This window comes from Nothoprocta perdicaria, unplaced genomic scaffold (assembly GCF_003342845.1).
Source record: "Nothoprocta perdicaria isolate Ctin4 unplaced genomic scaffold, notPer1 scaffold_99, whole genome shotgun sequence".
NCBI classification, from domain to species: domain Eukaryota; kingdom Metazoa; phylum Chordata; class Aves; order Tinamiformes; family Tinamidae; genus Nothoprocta; species Nothoprocta perdicaria.
The window spans coordinates 59,365-79,855 of NW_020456298.1; the positions used below are offsets into that span (position 1 = coordinate 59,365).

At 34.7% G+C, this 20,491-nt stretch overlaps 1 protein-coding gene across 1 annotated transcript in view; it reads right to left on the bottom strand.

Moving 5' to 3' along the window:
- Positions 1-1,083: 1,083 nt before the first annotated feature.
- The window catches only part of WDR27 (WD repeat domain 27), a 105,084-nt gene continuing 85,676 nt past the window's right edge, over positions 1,084-20,491 (bottom strand). Inside the window, exon 25 of the mRNA XM_026053347.1 lies at positions 1,084-1,673. Coding sequence (XP_025909132.1) covers positions 1,626-1,673 — 48 coding nt within the window. The 3' untranslated portion in view covers positions 1,084-1,625. The remainder of the gene's footprint in view (positions 1,674-20,491) is intronic.

The following is a 20,491-nucleotide window of genomic DNA, read 5'->3' on the forward strand; positions in this document are numbered from 1 at the left end:
CTAGAAAATCTGCTTTCAAGCATTTAATTTTGCCAGACTTTAAGTGTGTCAGATGAAGCTTTCCACTCTGAAAACCACAAGCATTCAAATATTTCTGAGGAACCCAGGGGAAAAAAATTATTTGGAACATATTAAAAAAAAAAAAAAAAAAAAAAAAAAAAAAAAAAAAAAAAAAAAAAAAAAAAAAGCATGAATAGCTATTTGAAAGTATGTAGGGCAGAATCTCTCTTACTTCTTCTTCTGAAGAAGCGGTTAAGAAATTCCTGAGCTAGCAAGAAGCTGCACATATGGCAGTCCTCACAAGATGAAAGTGTGTATTCAGGATAGATTGATGATGATGTGGTCACGGCCAAAATGTCCTAAAGGGCTTTTCTGTCCAGCAAAAGTCCTTGACAAAACTAATAAGAAAGCGCCTTTTCTGAATATTACTTTAAGGAAATGGAGATAATCTCCCTCAAATTTGGAAGAACTCTTTCTGCAGAGATAAAACTGAGATGAAGAAGGATTACTGAGATACTCATGGAATGACTGGAATTTGCCCATAGTTAGTCCCAGAAAGTAGGAGAGCTATCAAATGGTGGCCCTTCCCTTTTACTTCTGTCCCATTAAATTTTCCTTCTAATTGCAGTTATGGGTCATGCTAGATTTCTGCACTTGAATAGTGATTCTTGGTGTGCAGTTCAGAAGTCATACATGAGAAAGCACTTAAATAAACTTTGTGGTTCTCAACATTGGCCATAAAAACTCTCATCTTGCTGGTCATCCATGAGCATAGCAGTATGTAGCCACATGGTACAATGGACTTTTTGTTTCCATTTGTTCTTGAACCAAAAAAGTATTAATGTATATTCAAGACAAGTAAACAAGGAAGAATACAAAAACTGAGCATTTTTTTTTCCAAAACTTTATTTTCTTATTACCTAAATCTTCTGAAAATATTTAAATAGTAATTAAAATACAAAAACAGCTTGCTTACATATAAGGTTATTTTAATAATATCACACTGTAGCAACAATGTAGTTTTCTAAAGAATTTACCTTTCTCACATACTCCCTAAGAGACAACTAGAATGTAAGATAAAAAGGAATAAAAAGTCTGTAAAATTTTGCATTTAATATTCATGCTGATTTTAGTAACCCTAAAGGACTATAACAGAAGGATCACCCTAGTATTCTGGAAAGACAGTAAGTTCTTCCTTCTTGCAGATTAATTTAAATATTTGGTCATTGGCAGATGTAGCATCAAAATTGGATCAATTGTTACTTTTACTACATTTGCAGTCTGCACAAAGGTGGTCTCAGTCTAGCAGRGCACTACAAAATACATCTAAGTATAAGCACCCAAGAAGTCTTCTGAAACAAACTTSCATAGTGATGTGCTAGATTGAAGTCAAAATGAGCACTCCTTTTCTTGATCTCTTGCTACTATTTTTGCAAAGAACAAATTATATCTATACAACAGAAGAGCTTCAAGAACAGTTTGAAGAACTTGAAAAAAAMCAAACCAGAAGAAAATTTCAGTTTAAAAAGGAATATTATTTTTCTTGCACAATTCCAGGTCTTCTGTCTCTCAGCAAACCATTACCCTCAGGGCACCAGGACCAAAGCTCCATAGGCTGTCAAGCATCAAGGTAGAAACAACTGAAGTTTGCCATCCAAGGTGGCTGTGGTGAGCTGCAGTTCAAAAGAAACAAACATGTGGCTTTATTAAAGATCTTTCCAGTGAGTGGTTTGCTTTAATGGGCAACCAGTTGAATGAAGACTACTAAGAAGATATTTAAATTACTTCTCTATTAAGAAAACTAGGATACACTTCAAAAATAAAAGCAAAAACTTAAGCTATAGGCTCTTCTAAACCAAGTTAGTCTAAAAATTTCTTTTACTTAGATTTTTCTTTTCCGACCATTTTCAAGTTTGTGTCAAGATCAACTAATACATCAACAGTCTGTAAAACTAAAGCATATGTATAAACACATAGAAAATCAAACAGGTCTTAGCATGTAAGACTCAAGAAGTGAGTATGGAAGAAATATGAAAGAGATGGAATGAATGAAGGTGGAAAATTCAAGATGAATTAAATCTGGCATACCAACAAATAGAGTTTTCAGATTTTTATTGGTGCTAAACRTAGTCCAGCAATTTCCTTTGTGAGAAACTATACTGAAAAAAGCAATAAGCTTATAAAAAGGCAAGTCTCAGTGACATGTATGAGCCCTCAATCATCTTCTTTCATCAATATCATGAAATCTTAAATACAACATTAGAGAAATACTGTTTTCTGCAATCTACAAATAAGCATTTGAAATCCTGCTGTAGTTTGGAAAATGATGATCTATAAACAGCATTTTTCATTCATTCTTTCATTCATTTCATTCTCTTTGTACATTAAGATACACATTTACTGATGTTAGTGACAAAACTGAAAAGCTGGAACCAGAATTGCATCTCATGCTCTAAGTAGTTCATCCTAACTGCTCTCACTAAATCACTATAGGTCTGCATTCCTCTCACATTTTTTTTTTTTTTTTAATTCTTTGTCTTTGACATAGCAACTCGCTCATTTTCTTCCTTTGGCCAAAGTGGCTCTATAGTCAATATATTATTTTATTGGCTTTGTCTTCTCTCCTTCAGTATCTCCAATGACAAATTACTTTAATCTCTCAAAATTGTTATCTCCTCCTAGGATGTGACTTTGGTTCTTTTATTCTCATTCACTTACATAATCTTAAAACTGTAGACTACTCAGAACTGTCTAATTTGCTGTTTCTATCCGTACTAATTTCAGTCATCCAAGACAGTTATATCTCTCACAAAGACTTTCGCTGGCTCCTWATTTACCTCTGTAACTTTTTATTGGATAGATGATATGACTATAAAGTATCAAGTAATCTATCCTAAGTTTCTGTATATACTTATCTTGGAAAAAAAAAACAAAGGTCTTTTTATTAATAATATAATCTTACTGAAAAGCTGACCAAACCCTACAAATTTGAGATGTATTATATTCTAATTGAAGTTTCACTATTAAGAAGATAATGTAGAACCCTTGCTGGTTCTCAATTGAAAATAAAATAATAGTAAGACAATTGAATTCTATTCTTATTTTTTTACAACCAAGGAGGTCATCTAGTCCAATCTCTTGCTTTAAGTGGGACCACTGAAAATACTAGAACAGGTCAGCCATAGCTTTGCCTAGCTAAATACTGAAAAAATACAAGGACAGCTCATTCTAGTATTGCATTGCCCTCCTAGTGATTTTCTTTTTCCTAATACGCAACATGAACCTCAAAAGCTGCAACGTGTGGCCACTGCCTCATCATATGCTCTCACACTACCAAACCAGAGCTTCTATTTGCTAAAAATAAATGTATTCACTAAACTACCATTACATTACTCTTCTAGAGTCCTGATGTTTGTACTCTCCACAAAAAATAACCTTCCYACTTCATCTAGGCACCCATTTCCACACTTCTGACAATACAAAACCACAGCCTACCTTCTGTCTTCCTTCTTAAAATCCCACTGAATGAGGGGTCCCAGAATTTGGCCCTCTAATCCAACTATGGCCTCACCAAGACTGAGGAGAAGGGTGATCTCTTATCTGCTGGCCATACTACTATGGCTTCATACATAGTATGAAGCTTCTAGAGAGGGTCCAGCAGAGAGTGACAAAGATGATTGACTGGAACATCTCTCGTATGAGGAGAGACTGAGTGAGTTGGGCCTGTTTAGCTTGGACAAGAGAAGGCTGAGAGGRGATATGAGGAACATGTATAAATACATGAAGGGAGAATATAGGGAGGAAGGGACCAAGTTCTTCTCAGTGGTGGCCAGTGACAGGACAAAGGGTAATGGGTACAAACTGCAACACAGGCAGTTCCATCTCCATGTGAGGAAGAACTTCTTTACTGTGAGGGTGACAGAGCCCTGGAGCAGGCTGCCCAGGGAGGTTGGGGAGTCTCCTTCTCTGGAGGTCTTCAAAACCCGCCTGATGCCGCCCTGTGCCCCATGCTCTAGGTGTGCCTGCTTGAGCAGGAAGGTTGGACTAGATGATCTCTAGAGGTCCCTTCCAACCTTGAATATTCTGTGATTCTGTGATTTTGTGATAGTCCAGTCCATGGTTTGCCTTACTGTCAGTGAGAGCCTACAGTTGGCTCAAATTCAGTTTAGCAAACATCACAACCCAAAGACTGATTGCTCAGCCAGTCACTTCCCATTCTCTACCAACGCAGGGCTCACAACGTYCCAGATGCAGAATTTTGCACTTCTCCTTAATGAGAAACCTTCATGGTGTTTCGCTGGACCAGTCCTTAAGGTCTCTTTAGATTACAGTTCTGCCATTCAGCATGTCAGCTACTCTCTGTAATTTAGCTTGATCTGAGAATTTTCTAAACACTTCGGCAGTCCATCTTGCCATCCAGGATGCTGATGAAAACAGTGACTAATAAGGACCCCAGAATTGACTCCATGGTACTACATTCATTACCTTACACTATCTGGAAATAAATCATTAATCATATTTTGCACACAGCAGTCCAGTTGATGGCAGGGAATAACTGAAGTATTTTGTAAATGATTAGCAAATATATTTATTTTTCCTGAGTCTCAGGAAGCATAGTATAGCTACAAGTCAAAGAGACATAACACCTTTTTTTTTTCTCTATATATAACTTAAAACATTGTTTACATTATCAGCTCAAATATTACAGTTCAAATTTGAAAGGTTGAAATTTAAGATTCAATCAATGTATATTTGAGAAGAAAAAGTAAAACAATATTTTACTAGTCCAGTATATTAAAAAAATCAAAAGTGAAGGATTTTCCAGTGAAGTTCTAATAATTTAACTGCAACCATTTTATTAAATCTAGTTTCCTAAAATGTTATGTCACTCACTTTATTTTTCTGACAACTTCTATCCCTTGATGGGAAGCAAGTAACATTGATGTCAAGGCATTAAACTGAAACATTGTTTTATTTATTCTTTCTTCTCAAATATGCATTGACTCATAAATTTGAACATTTCCTTCTTAATTTCTTAAATGTACGCAAACAAAACATCCTAAGAAAACTTCCATCTTCCTCTTCTCCACCATCTGATCTCACAAATAAACATGTGTTCACCAGATTAATATTCTCCCACAAAATATCTGACTATGGAACTCATATCAATTATTTTAGCCTTAGCAACTGGTAGCTACTCTAGTATATATTATTTTCCCTAAACAAGATGAATGTTTGAGACTGGAACTTTCCAGTTCCAGCGACAGAACTTTCACTTTGCCCCATATGCTCAGGAATAAGCAGCTAACAGGCTCTTTCCACTAGTCTGATTAGAGTGCCATATAAAGTATGAGAGGGAAGTTGTGGAGTTTCTTTGGAAATAATTTACTTTCTGCTTATGATTTGAAATCTAAGCAGGGGAAACAAAAACAGGTCATTTATTGTTTCTTGCATACCAGAGGTTTGTGAGTAAGAAAAATAAAAGGTCAAAATATTGGGCTGGGCATTAGGCTAAGATGCAGAGTGAAAAAATGTAAGAAGRAAAAAACCTTTTTTCTAAACTTCTTGGTAGCAGAAATCTTAATAATATTTTTTTCTTGCACTACACACACTCTGTATTGCTTATCTTGAACACGGAAGACCATACCAGTGTAATATTGTTAATAACATACAAATTTAAACAGTAGACCTTGGACTAGTCCCTTTGTTTCTTCATAATACAACCAAGGATGCTTTAAAATCAATGCACAACAATCTGTAGAAAATTATCAAAACATACTAATGGGATTAGCATCTACAGAATGTTAAAAATAGTAAATTTTTATTTAAATCAAACTTTTAAAATTCTTTTCCAATGTAAAACCCTTCATAGCAGATATGTAAGAAAAAACAGTGAAATAAAAAAAATGAATAAGAAAATAAAATAAGAAATTAAAAGAACATCATATATTTAAAAGGACACAAAGAATTCCACACTCTAAGTTTTCCTTGAGAAAAAGTTTTCCAAATAAAAATCGTAATGGAAAAATTTTGCATTAACTGGCTAGCTCATTTAGTTTCCAGACAGCTTCATTCTGTGCCAGAACCAGAGGATATGAACCCTACGGCTTTGTAAAATCATCCCTGAAGCAGCTTCAATCAGATGAAGAATTCTTCATGTCAAATGGTTGCATACAGTTTACAGGAACAGCTGCTAGTTTCCATTTTCAAAGAAGTAATCAGTGAACAGTGGTTCAGGGAAGTCTTTGTTTATGGTTTGGCAAATCAGTCACTCTTGCTGCTCCTCTCATAAGCGGCATATATTGGTATGATTAAAAAAAAGTGATTAAAGTTGAAGTGAAAGTATAACTTATTTTGTTATTTACAAATACTTGCATATGTGATTGGAAAAGCAATCATGAGAATTATATTGTGCTCTTATTTCTAAGAGTGATTAGATACACCTAGATATCACAGCAAAAGATTACCAGCCAGCGTTTCAGAACAGTGAATTTATGCACATGTACAAGCATTTAGGCAACACTTCTGTACAAAATGTGGAGTTCAAAAAACTAAGAATAATCAAAGCCTAAATGACCACTGTATCCAATAATAGCCTTCCCGGTCATTTTTTACCCCAATTTAGGTGTTTAAATTCTGTGTATGTACAGTTCTCAAAATGGAAGTAATGAAACTTTTACTAATAGGACAGCATGTCAGGAAAGCATATAAAAATAACTAAACAAAAACACCAACAAAATGTTTACCCCAAATTACAATTTAAACCATTACTGCTAGAGGTGTGATTACTGTAGTGAAAAAAAATGCTCAAACTGCAATATAGGTACCACATTTAATAACTTATCTATTGCATTTTAACCATTTGTTGCCTCTGAAGTGATTTTTTTCTTCCACTGATATGTTTAGGGTTTTGCTGGAGCACATACAAATGCCATTGAGGCAGAAATTCCTACTCCAACATGTACATGGCCTGCTGCTTCTCTCTGTCTGTGATGGAAGTTCATGGAGCAYGAGAGTTTTTCTGCATTCCACCATGCACTTGAGATGCAAAATAATCGTACTAAATTATACATACTAAAGCATACTAATCATTACATATCCATTTGCTAATTTGATTTATGCATTTTCACATTGCTCTTTGAATATCCTAATATCATTTTCACAGAGACTTCAGTTTAAGAATATCTTTTAAGTTTCCATTTCAAGTTTAAGATCATTTGGATTTGTATTTCAAATAGAAAGTTGCTTCAAAATCCCAGAGTCTAAATTACCAACAAAAAATGTTATGTTGATTTTCCAAGTAAATTATAATTTATCCCAGAGTTCCTTAACACGGTGTGCACTAAGTTCAGGGCATAAAATCATCTCCTATAGCCTTTTAGTCTGTTAAATCAGCATATTTYGACCCTCATCAAATGGAATTGTTTTATAGGGGACAAATTTAAAAGAAAAAACTTTCTTCTGTCTGATTTTTTATAAAAAATTTACATATACAAAACAATACTGAACTGTTATAATCTAACATTTTCTTTCTTTCTAAAAGAAAGATTAAAAAAATCTTAAATTGTTCTGAATTACATCTTTTTAGTTGACTCCATGGAAAAACTGAGTCTGAAGTTGGATGATGGGATGCAACACAGTGTTCCCTCACTTTTGGACTGGCACAGCTGGTTCTACCACTTCCAGCTGTGATGGTGGCATTAGGTGCAGAAGCATAACCAGTAAGTGACACCGGTCACCCTGAGAGCAAGCCCAGCAAAAAGAAGCGGTAGGGACTTCCTCATACACAGGCTGGGCTTGGAGGAGAAGTATCAGCCATAGCAGCAAGACCCATGGCAAAAGAAAAAAACTGATCTTCATAAATTTCCAATATAAAAAAGACATGGTTGATTTATATGTATATTCCTATTTAACTAGAGGCATCAACTTTCTGTTGGCTATTCAGGATGTCCCACATCCAACCATGCCTTTTACACTTGGCATAACTCAACACTAAACAGCCTCCCTTTGAGGCTTCCAAGTGTAACCTACACAAAAGTCAGAACAACCAAATACCTTCCTAGTAAAGATTTATCTTRAAAATTACCTTGAAATTTATCACACAGACAAAATGCAAGCAGAATGTCTCTGTGTTGCTATATGGCAGTATCTTCAGTTTTGTGGTTTTCAGCTAGTTATTAATGTCGAGAAAAGGCACTGCTCAATGGGTTCAAAGTATAGTAAGCAAGAACAAACACTATCTTTTACTGCACATCTTGCAATATATTGGCATTACAGATAATAATAAATCTCAATTTCAGACATTTGGCCATAAGCCACATTCCAAATCGGTGCTGTAAATCCCACAGTAGTTTGACCACTGTTTTTATTTTTAAAACCATAAACTTTAAATGCCAGTGGAAATCTCTTAGTGCCAAGACTTAGGAGTGCCAAAAACATAAGAGTTTATACTAACTCAAAACTACACCAACATCATAAATAAAAATGTTTTAATTGAATGATTTTAATATAAGTGTATTCATGGATTTTTTTTTTTATACACTATGCCTAAATATCCTTACACTGTATTATAAAATTTCAGATTCTAGTCTATATTGCTCATACAGAAAGTGATACATGTTTTAGGAAACAACTCATATCTTTCTTTAGTGGATTCAATCAAGAATATCTAGTAGGACAGACTTTTGCTTCTGCTATCATTGAGTATAGAGATACCTGTAAGTTTACAAGTAGCACACTCACAGCTGCACTATACAACTGCCACAATGTAACATGGCTGAAGAGAACTTGGCATAAATAGAACTACTGTTAAATATTAGTGTTTGTCAGTAAAAATATAGCCAGCAAAATAAAGCCAGTCTTCATTAATTCACTTGATTTTTTTCATTGGTTTGTCAGCTAGCGAGRAGAGAGAGCAACAGGAAAACAAGACAATATGGAATGGACTTTGATTGTATTTCTCCTGTTCTGAAAGAGATGTCTACAGCAGCGTAACATTCACTGCTTTTATCCCTTCAGGTCTACAGTACATGAAGACTTTACCAATTCAGGTTTTGTGGTTTAACCCCAAAAAAGAAGTCATTTAAGCAGCACTTTGAAAAGATTTGGTTTCTTGAAAGATGATTGCTTAATCTGACAGTCACACTCTAAGTACTGAGTCAGATCAAAACCATATGTTTTTTCATATACCAAAGACAGAATAAGTTTTTAAGGCTAAAGTAAGTTTTCTTCCTACTACAGAAATGGTAAATGAGGAAAAAAATATAGAAAAGACATATTGGAAGCTATTGTCATAGTTTCCTGAGGTGTAGAGTTCACCTGTGACATATTGTATCAGACCAAAGTCTCAAGTAGCCMAACTCCATGTAGGTGACTATCTACAAAACTGCTATAAACAAATGTCCCAGGGAGTAGTGAGATACTCTTACAGCTTGTATCTGTGTTTAGATTAGCTAAATACAATTTCTACATATTTAGTAATGTAATCAAAGGATGACAATGAAGCAATCATTGTTGGCATCTAAAATCTGATCTCCACATATATCATGAAAAAAATGCAATCAGCAAAACAAGCTATTATATAAGGAAAGCCCTATACACTTTCCAGATTTAAGATATGAGTCAATACTTGTTTTAGTCAGTGAGAAACTTTCCACTAACTTCAATGGGCATTGGATCCAATCCTCATGTAAAAGGACCAGTAAGTGGAACAACACACTAATTTAGATTTACACTTTACACTGCAGAAATATTAAAAAATCTAATTTTCCTGCTTGCTACTACATTATTAACAACAACTTATATAGGTCCCAAATGTTTTTCTTTCAATAAGCCATATTAAATAGTAGCATCCAAGAAAGCATRCCATTTTGGAAATACATCCTGTTGTGAGCGTTATAAAAAACTACTAGGACAAAGTAGTAGTAAAAGTTTCTTACATAACAAAGTATAGATCAGTATCCAGTATCCCAGCTGCTAAAATACAAATGAAAGAAGAGGAAAAAAATTAAAAATAAAAATAAGTCAGACAACAAAAGGACGGGGTTAGCAGTGGGGAGATTGGAGAACAGTCCAATAACCATAACTTTCATGTTTTAATCAGTCTGATATATGAAGTGCTATTTGATAGAACTACTGGAAGAATGTCTCATGTAAAATTTGTGTCAAGAACTTAAATAAGTTCCCTTTTTTTTCCCCATCCTTTCTTTTGTGTGAGATATGCTGACAACAAAAGTTGTCTTTCTCCAAACTTTCTACTTTTGAATGAAATCGATGAATTACAGTAGCTTTGTGCTTGGTGGCATCATAGCTGCTTTTATGCAAACAGACTTCTAAATCCAATACTATTATCATTTCTTTCCTGTTGATTTAACAGCAAGATCAAGTAGAAAGATGAAATGTAAAAGAATAGTCACTTTAAAACTGCTGAACCTGAAAAGTGAACTCTAAAAAGGACTTACTAAGTACTATTGACTTTTTTTTCATATAATCATTTCTGTATTAAATTTGGTTCCAGAGCAAAGTTCTATTTCAAAAGGCATTGCAAACTGGTGGTCTGAAACCTCATGGTGATGAATGCATGGAGTCTGACACTTCGAAGCCACTAATTCCAATTCAGGCTAGTGCTTAACAAACCGCGTACACGACTCGCTCCCAAGCAAGGGGGTGGGTGACTGCTAATGGGAAAGGGTTTATATTGTGTAAAGTAAAATCACAAATGGTAAATGCTGAGGAAATAGATGCAAGACTGTGGAGTACAAGCTACCCTTTCCCCTGCCAGAAATGATACACTAAGGACGGGATCAAGGCGTTGAAGCAAAACAATGAAGGGAAGTGCAATTTATCACTGGATACGCTTTGTGAAAGAAAGTTGTCTACAGATTGCATCTTGTGTTACAAGAAAATACCATACTTTACCTCCCACACCAGTGAAGGTATTTACACAGAAATATGTTACCATTTTAGAGATGTAACTTAGGTTATAATAGGAATCTTCCTTGMTTTAGAATCACAGATTTTAATGTTAAAAAAAAAAAATCAGTATAAAATATTCATTTTGACTTGTCACTAGCATGATTTAAAACAACAGTAATGGACGTGGGTAGCAGCTAAACCAGCCTTCCACCCGTATTATCCAGTTCAAATCCAGTTTCAAATGCACATCTTAGTGTTTTAATTTCTAATTGAAATGATAAATTGATGTTGCACACAGTTCACTTACATGAATCATAAATTTTTTTTTCTGATATATTTTCTTTATCTTATTTAGATCTGGATAAAAAATAATAATGACAAAATCTAGAATGGATAGGGACGGGTGGAGTATAAAAAAATCAGTATTATCTTTTTGGTGAATAGCATTTGAAATGGATGTTACATAAATATAACAAAGAGCCTGATAAAACAATAATGGTTTTCCTTCCCTGCTGCATTTTTGTTCCAAAGACAACCATGGTAACTTTCTTACTGCATGTCTCAGGTTCCACAAAATCAAATTAAGAAGCTACAGACATGTAGTCTGGCTATTGAAGACTCAGGAGGGACACAGACTGGAAAAGTAAAAGAACTTATTTAATTTTTTTCTGGTTTAGGGGACAGAAAAGGGGAATGACAGGCAATAAATAATGACCAAAATATCTTAGTCTAAAAAAAAAAAAAAAAAATCAAAACAGGAGTGAACCATTTATATTTAATCTGTACTCCTATCCAAAGTTCATGAACACCATTTTTGCTTTCAAGAACTTTCAGCCCTACTTAACTTCTAAGCAGGCCCACATATTTAAGCCATGGATTTCACATATTAGTATAAGAAATACAAAATTCTAGCTSACCTCCTTGGGGCCAAGGCTGTAATTAATATCTTTAAGCAACAGTGCATACATGTAAGACATCAGTTCATCAGTTCTTCTGACTACGTTTACAAAACTACTGAAGTGCATAAAGCAAATGGTAACCCTTAGATGATTTTATATATGTATATATATAAATATATATGTAAATATAYRTAAATATATACATCCACTAGACAAATTAGTAAGTTTCATATCAAATAAAGATGGGAAGGTATTTTGACTTGTTTGAAATATAGAGTGGAAGCAACTTCAGTAGAAGGTGAAGCTCATTTCAGACAACATGATCTTTCAAAGTCCTCCAGACTGCAAGGTTTAAATCCAGCTTGGGCCCTGCACAGAGCCCCTGCATCCATGGGTCCTCCTCATATCCCTTCAGGATATGTCATGGTAGCCCAAGCCCCATATTATGTGACATTTTCCCTGTCCACACTAAGGCAGATCACAGAGAACAATGTCATGCCTGACTCTGCCAACACTCTGATGATGATGGCACAGCACCTGGATCTGGGCATCTGCACATGGTACATATCAAAATGTCTAATAACCCCCTTTTTTAAAAAAAAAAAAAACTTTAATGTATTTTCACAATAGTACTTTTGTAAAGTCTGCAAAAGACACTTAGAACTGTGGCTGGACAAATGATCAGGAATGGTTTCCAGATCATTTTCTTTAATGATGAGTTTGAAACAACTTAAATGTAATCTCAGCCACTCTTTGAAAGACTCTTAATCTCTGAAGCTGCTAATGTTTGCATTACATCATTGTCATTATCCACAGATCCTGTGTCTTTGCTCAGTAATGAGAAAAACTGAGGGAAACATGAAAAAGAATGAAAAAGATTTTTTACTAGTATTCTACTCAGGTGTGTAATTTCAGAGTTGCACAAATTCCACTTACTTCAAAATCTGGACATTAGCTCAGAAAAAAATATCCTAAAAAAAGTTATTTCATCCAGTCCCAGCCACACAAATATGATCAAAGAGTTCTCTTTAAACTAGCTGTTAGATACTCCCATGTGTCCAGAATATTCCAGAGACATGGATAATTTCTTCACTAAAAAAAAAAGCATCTATCAGAACCTAAACACACTCACATTTCTTCTTTCATGATTCCATGTTCAACTGATTGAATATTTTTACTTAAAGCACATGATTACGCTTCCTTTCAAAAATCCTGACATTCTTGCTGTATTTTTGTAGTCAGTTCAAYATGAGATGATATAATCAAAAGAGAAAGACCACTATCCAAAAAGACTACACCTTCTTTATAAAGGAATCTCTATGAACTTTTGCATTTAATATCTAACAAGTTAAAAGCATTTATCCAGCTCTTGCAAAACTTGCAAGCCTATTGATACAATATCTACTGCTTACTGCAGTAGATATATCTTTAGTAGGGAGGTCATTCATCACACTTTCACCATTCCATAGAGTGGTCATTCCAGTATTCTCCAAATATAACTGTATTTTGGGACGCTCATGGTTGGCATTAGTAATTACAAGAAGTATTCTGAGACAAGGTTTTAAAGTCAAAATAGAGAGAGCAGCAAACTACCACAAACCACAGGAAAACGTGTGAATATATAAATGTAAATCACTCCTTTTAAGTAGAGGGCTTTTCAGACTGTCCAAACGCCATTGACCTGAGGTCAATAAAGCTTGCACTTGACTTTTCTAATACAATGCAAAGTATTCATTTCAGCTGGAAAAAAGACAGACTGTTAGATGAAAGCCCATRTCTGTTTTCAAGGGCACATGTTCTCTTTCATACTGCTCAGATAAGATTGTCCCAGCTATGGCATGAGTTGGGACCTCTCACTGCTCTTTCCCCAGTGGCCACAAAATACAGTCCTATTCCCCAGAATCACCTCCAAGGAAGACTGCTTGACAACAGTGTCTTGCAGCCTGCACTAAACTAACCAGGTTACAAAATAGCTCTAAATACTTATTTTTTACACTTCTCTGTGTTCCTAGGCCACTTTTAGTTTTCTGTAGCAGAGAACAAGATTTCCTTTGTGACCAAGGGCAAATCTCAGTCCCTCAATATCTTACCCATCTTGGAAACAGGGATAAGACAATCTCTCTACAAYCTACAGGTGTTTTAAAGATACATACAATAAAAAGACTGTGTAGCACTTGGACACTAAGGAGGGACAATTTAACCTCACCTATATAATGCATTTATTTAAGAAAGTGCTGTTTCCTTTACTTTATTAATACATGCCTCGTAATATAATATAGTGCAGGATATTTTAAAACAAAGAAACAAACAACTAAAAGACTTATGCCTGTTTCCTGTGAAATTTAGATCTTAAAAGAGATTTTTAAGGTGACGGAAATCTCATCCAGACTCACCTTTTAAATCTATCAAATTCATCCTAGGACTTAACTATGTCTCCTGTTCCTCTGCAAAAAAATGAGATCGTATTTTGTGACATATTCTATGCCTGAGAGTAGGTCATCACATCTGGAATATTCTTCATTTCTCTTCACACAAAAGCAAATAGGACAGCATGAAGTGATTTTAGTTTTCACTTTAAATACTGATTTTAGCTAGGTTAAATTAGGAAGCTTACTGCTTTTGTGGCTGAAATCACCCTCTTAAAGGTGCAGTTTCCATATTCCTCATCATTGCAAACTAACTGAAAAACAGTAGGCTTAACATGTGGAAGGAATCGTCTCATAATATGAACATTTTTCATGAACAGATTTCAGTTTTGTTTGCTACCTTTTAAGGAAATAAGGACTTTTAAAAAGTTTTTTAAAGCAAAGAATTTCCTCTTTTTCAGCTCATCACTAATCTGTTGCCTTTTGAAGAGCATTTATAATAGATTATGTTAATTGTAATTTTTCAATTGCAAGATATCTGAAATAATGTACTTWAAAAAAGGAATAGAGGAAATAGGTACATGAGGAGAAGGTGTATTCTGTCCTGAGTTTGGAAACTACCCAGAAAGAAAATGATCAGAACAGAAGATTTCTACTCAGTTGACACATTCCTCGGATGTAACTGCAGTGTGCTCAGTGCTGGAGATCCCAGCACTCAAGACATGAAGAATTGAGGGACTTGCCAGAGTATTAGGAACAAATAGCTTTCACTAGCCAGATATTAGATCAACAATCATAAAGAGTAATCTGAACCACCTTTCATGGCCAATGTCCAAGGACTTCAAATGCAAGCATTTACAGAAGGTATCATCGGGACTAAGGTTCTCATATATATATTTTTTTTTAAAACAGAGTTTATTCAAATACTTTTATAGGACACATTTCAGTTCTAAAATAAAATCTCAATGATAAACTATATTCAGAAAAATAAGTTATTTAACACAGGATACTAAATTCTTCTCACATATGACTCCTGTGAAGTTAACAACATAAATGATCACTTTAGTTCATTATTTACATTTTTAAGATATTTTCAAGCTAAGTTGTCACAGACTAGCTACATTATTTTGCCTTGTTTTCTTTATTTTGATACAATTCTTATAAGTAATTATATATCCAATCAGATAATAATATATATTATATAGCAAATATAGCATTTATTATGTGAACATCATGAAAAAAAATCTTTACATAAAATGAAGAAAAATGCAAAAATCATACTTTAAACTATATTATCTTTCATTTCATTTACAAGTATGTGGCTTCCTACATATGTTTTTGAATATAATCCTACACTATATCATAAACCACTAAATATGCACAGTGAAAAACATTCTGTCTACCTCGTAAATGACATGGTGAATGCACAATAATGAAAAATATTTTCAGAGCCTCAAATTTTTACTTATTTCTTATCAATTTTCAAAACTGTAAGGAGAGAAAAACATTCTGCAGGAAAAACTGCCACATTGCAGTTTTGAATAAATTAATTAATAAAACAGTATGCTTGAAATACTGAGAATGCTAACATAAGACTAACCAGAGTTAGTTTCCTGGAATTTCTTAGCTCACAGAAGAAAAACAGAAGAGAAATTAGATTAATCGTTTTCTTAAAAGGTATTTTTCTTAAGTGCACGATTTGTACAGCCAAATAAGAAGTTTAAATGTTGCATGTCAAGTAACAAGCTCATTCAATGTGCTGTACCTCAAATATACATATAAGAACATTTGTATTAAATAACTTTGGGGAGAGTAGCATGTAAACATTGAATTTAAATCTGAGATTTAAAACTGAAAGTCTTATAAGGAGAAAGCTGCTATTTATGTTACATCAGAAATAAAAACAAAGAACTTCAAGGCATGACATTTAGGGGATGTATATACTGAGAAACACACTGTGGTTCTGTTATCCTTGAGTCAACTGAGCATCCAGCCAATATGTCCATATGGTTTATTTCAGCACTACACAGACTTATCTGCAAGAGCTCACATGTAGCACAGCCACGTTAGCCTGGTATCACCTTGAAAGAGTGATCAAATCAGGAAGACACAATAATATGAAGTTAATTGTTCTCCTAAAAGGGCCAAAATCTCAATTTTTCTGGGGAAGATGATGGTTAACAAAAGGCCATTTTCATTAAAAGACTAAGAAAGATATGAAGCAACAGACATAAAGATTCACTGCAAGTTAATAATCTGTTCTGTGATATCGTCTCTAAACTAAGAAATTAGCAATCCCTAAAGGTTAAGGATGTCAGCATATGGAAAAAATAAATGCTCTTTCAAAAAGAGTTACAAAGTAGACACTGATGATAAGGGGATCTTTACACAGTTTACCTCATGCTCAAGAGGGAAGAAGCATGCTGATATCCAGGAAAGGGTCTTCTAAGAATTAAAGAGGACTGATTACATTCTATCCTAGAACTCAAGTGCATTTCACTATATATTTACAGGCTCCTTTCTGCTATTGATTAAGGCCTGAGTAAACTTGCTTTGTCCTCAAAGCCATGCAATCATCATGTAAACTGCAGAGGAGTTACAAAGTTTGGGAATACAGCTTGGGAAGCTCTATTCCAAGACTTTAGAAGAAGTCTGACAGCTGAGCTAAGTTAAAGACTGCACTGGTAAACAAAGCAGCTCTTGAAATCAAGAGTACTCTCTACCATGCACGTGCAGAAAGTTTCTTGGCAAATGCTCCCTTGCTTTCCTACTTACTTAGAGCACTCGAGGAAAGAGTTTGAAGAAGTGGAAATAATATGAAAATGTAAACATCTGTAAGCAAATGTAAGCATTCTATAAATATGGAAACAATGGGAAATGTATTGGAACTGCAAAACGAAAGATATATGCAACAGGGGTCCCCACACTGTCTGAAGAGCAGAAAAGCTTGAGCTAGTAACACAGGGAAACTGGGAAAATATAGAGGCTGCTTTCACTATATAGTGAAAGCACTTCAGCCTTCATTACAGGGACAGACACTGGCTGGCAGCAAATGCATCCTACCGGCAGAACTAAGGCCCTTGGAGACACAGCCTGTTTCAGGGGAAGGTGCTTTCCCTTTCTTCTAGACTTCCCTGAATGGTTCACAATAACATACAATTTCTAATCCAAGTTATTATGCACTTCCAGAGATCGCTCTTTAGATCTGAGCACACTGACCATGTGCATGTACCATGTACAATGTGAGAATGTTCTATCTGACAGAGTCTGGACCACCACCAAAGTGGGAAACAACTTTTATACCAAAATCACCCTTATTTTTTACTCTGTAACTAAAGAAGAATTCAAAAGTGAAGATCAGCACTTGTTGATGCACAATCAGTAGACAGAATGCCAGAGTTTTGCCTATGCTTATGCCTGTTTCAGGGTTTCACCTCCAAACACTTAGCTGTTTGCATTCCTCCTATAAAACAAAGATGAGGAAGAGGTCAATCCAAGCACAGAACCAGACCCTCAAAATCAAGGGTTTGATTAATCCTCAATAAATTGGGCTAGGTAGTGATGCAGAAGCCACCAGTGAAATAACATAAAAATATCAACACATGGAAATAAAAGCAAAACAAAGAAAAATAAATTAAAAAAGAATCAAAAAGAACTCTCAGAAATGCTAACACAGAAAAGCCTTACCTTCAGTGGACTGTTGAGAAAACAGTATTTGTATATGCTCTGCACCAAGATTCTCAAGCTGTATAGCAATGGCAGATTGTGTCTTATAGTACTGCAGAGGCTATAGAAGTCTGTGGTCTTTTTTGCTGCAAATGTTTGCAGCGTGGTTTTAAGTTTTATCCTTAAGCCTTCAATTCTATCAAGCATATCAGCAGATCTCTAAAAATACACAAAAACTTACTGAAGGTTGTCACATGATACCTGTGTGGAATACTTATTCAGAAAATCACTTGCAGGAATATTTCTTCCCACTTTTCAGATTTCTGACGTTTTCTTGAAAAAGTTTTGGAAAAAAAGTCTATTGTACACATACCTTCTTCAGAAACAAATTCCAGAAAAAAAGATGTATACTTTTGTATATGGGATCCCCATGTTCTATAACATCATGGCTAGGACATCAGGTACTGCTCCAGAAGGCAGGTTACTATGTAATAACAATTCTATGACAACCTCTGGACACATTACAGCTCTAAATGAAACACATGGCTATTTCCATTAACATCTGTCAAAGCAGGAACTACGGCTGCACTTAAAAAGTACCCTTATATTTTAAATCTCTGTTACATAATGTACAACTACAATGATATTTAAACAYAAAGATCCATACTCTTAAGTAGATGCCCTCTCCAAATACAAAGACTTTGCATCATGCATATTGTAGAATGTCCTATTTAGGCCTATCAAATCCCAAGTTCTTGGCCTGAAAAGCAGACCCCATAGCCAAGTAAAATAGTACTGTAGATCTGTTATAAACATTGGAAAAAAAATTCCTCAAAGCCAGAGTTTTCAACACTGTTAGGACATTCAGCTTTTTAAAAGACTGAAAATTCTGGTGTATTAATTAAGTTACTTTCTGTTTTATCACTACATCTTAACACTTATTAGATCATAGCTTTGCTGTAAGTTAATTAGATACTATTTCTTTTTTAAACAAAATAATTATTGAAACAATTTCCTTCACAGAATACTAGGATTTAAAATTATACTTTCAAGCTATAAATCAGAAAAAAAAGACCCACTCACAACAATATATTTAACACTGTTATTACTATTAGTCTATCCTTCTGCAAAGTAATCCAGGTAATCTCATGCTTTTGAAATGTAAATAATAAATTGAGAATCCACAGTTCAAAAACACAAGATTTTTCACATATGGTTAGTAAAGCAAAAGTCAGTTTGTGTTTATTCACCATTATCTGTGGTGAAGTGTAACCAATCGATAATGTCATTGTCTTGCAAGTACAAGGCATATATCATCTTTATCCACCTCATATTTCTTTCCTTTTATTTCTCTTTACATTTTTTTCCCTTCCCTTTAGTTATTTTGAGGAACCTTATACCTCTTGCTGGTACATCAGAACTCCTTAAAGCTTTATTTTAAAAAATGAAATTGTGGGTAAATACAACAATTGTTTCCTTCCTTCCCTACTTCCTGATCCCGTTCTACTCACATTTATTTTGTTATATTTTGCGAGTTTAATTTAATATGATTATCTATAAGTTTTAGTACCCTGTTGTGCTGAGCTCCCAGTACTTCAATTGAAGAATACTTTTTAAGTTGAATCACTGTTGGAACTATAAATATTTCCAGATATCAAAAGAAATAGAATCACAGATTGGTTGAGGTTGGCAGGGACCTCTAGAGATCATCTAGTCCAACCCTCGTGCTCCAGCAGGGACACCCAGAGCACGGGGCATAGGGTGGCATCGAGGCAGGTTTGGAAGATCCCCAAAGAAGGAGGCTCCACAACCTCCCTGGGCAGCCTGTTCCAGCGCTCTGTCACCCTGTGATCTAGATATAAACCTGTGATCTAGATACATCTTTACTCTGTATTTTTGACTGCCTAAGACTTCTCCTTATTTTCACAGAGCAGAAACAGGGGCAAAGCTTATAAAATACCAATCTAGTCGATATATTCCATTCAGGAGCAAAACAGTTTTGCAAATGAAAACAATTTACTAGACCAAAATTACCTTGTGAATTAACACAGGTAATCACATCATTAATATGTTCCATTTACAAGTTTAGACTAGGGTGATGCAAACTGTCTTCTCTGAATCCAGCATATGGGAGATCATAAAGTTTAATTATTTTGACATTTAATCATCCATACATTTATAAATGACATAACCTTACACTAATAAGTTATCCACAAAGCAGACTCTTTCCCTCGGATTTGTTTTAACACTGATGGATCACTTTGGAACAGCATATCCGAGAGTTGCCATCATTCCTGTAAAGTTTAATCCACAAGGAATATAATACTGACCTACATAGCCAAGAAAGAAAATTCTTAGGATACGCATAAACTCTTGCATATTACAATTGATAGTGTAGACTTCTAAAGCTTAGGGACTTTTAAGAAATCTCTACTCTTTCCTCCAAAAGCGTATGTTTCACAACATTTAATAGGCAATTATTTATAGGCAATATGAATGAAGATTAAACAGAGACTGTTTGCAAGGACTGCTGTATAGCTTCCATGAAAGGATATTTCTTCCACTATTGTAAGGACAGATCCCTAAGACAAATTCCATACAAGATAAAGAACTGGTTATTAGGAATAGCAATCAAAATTCAATAAA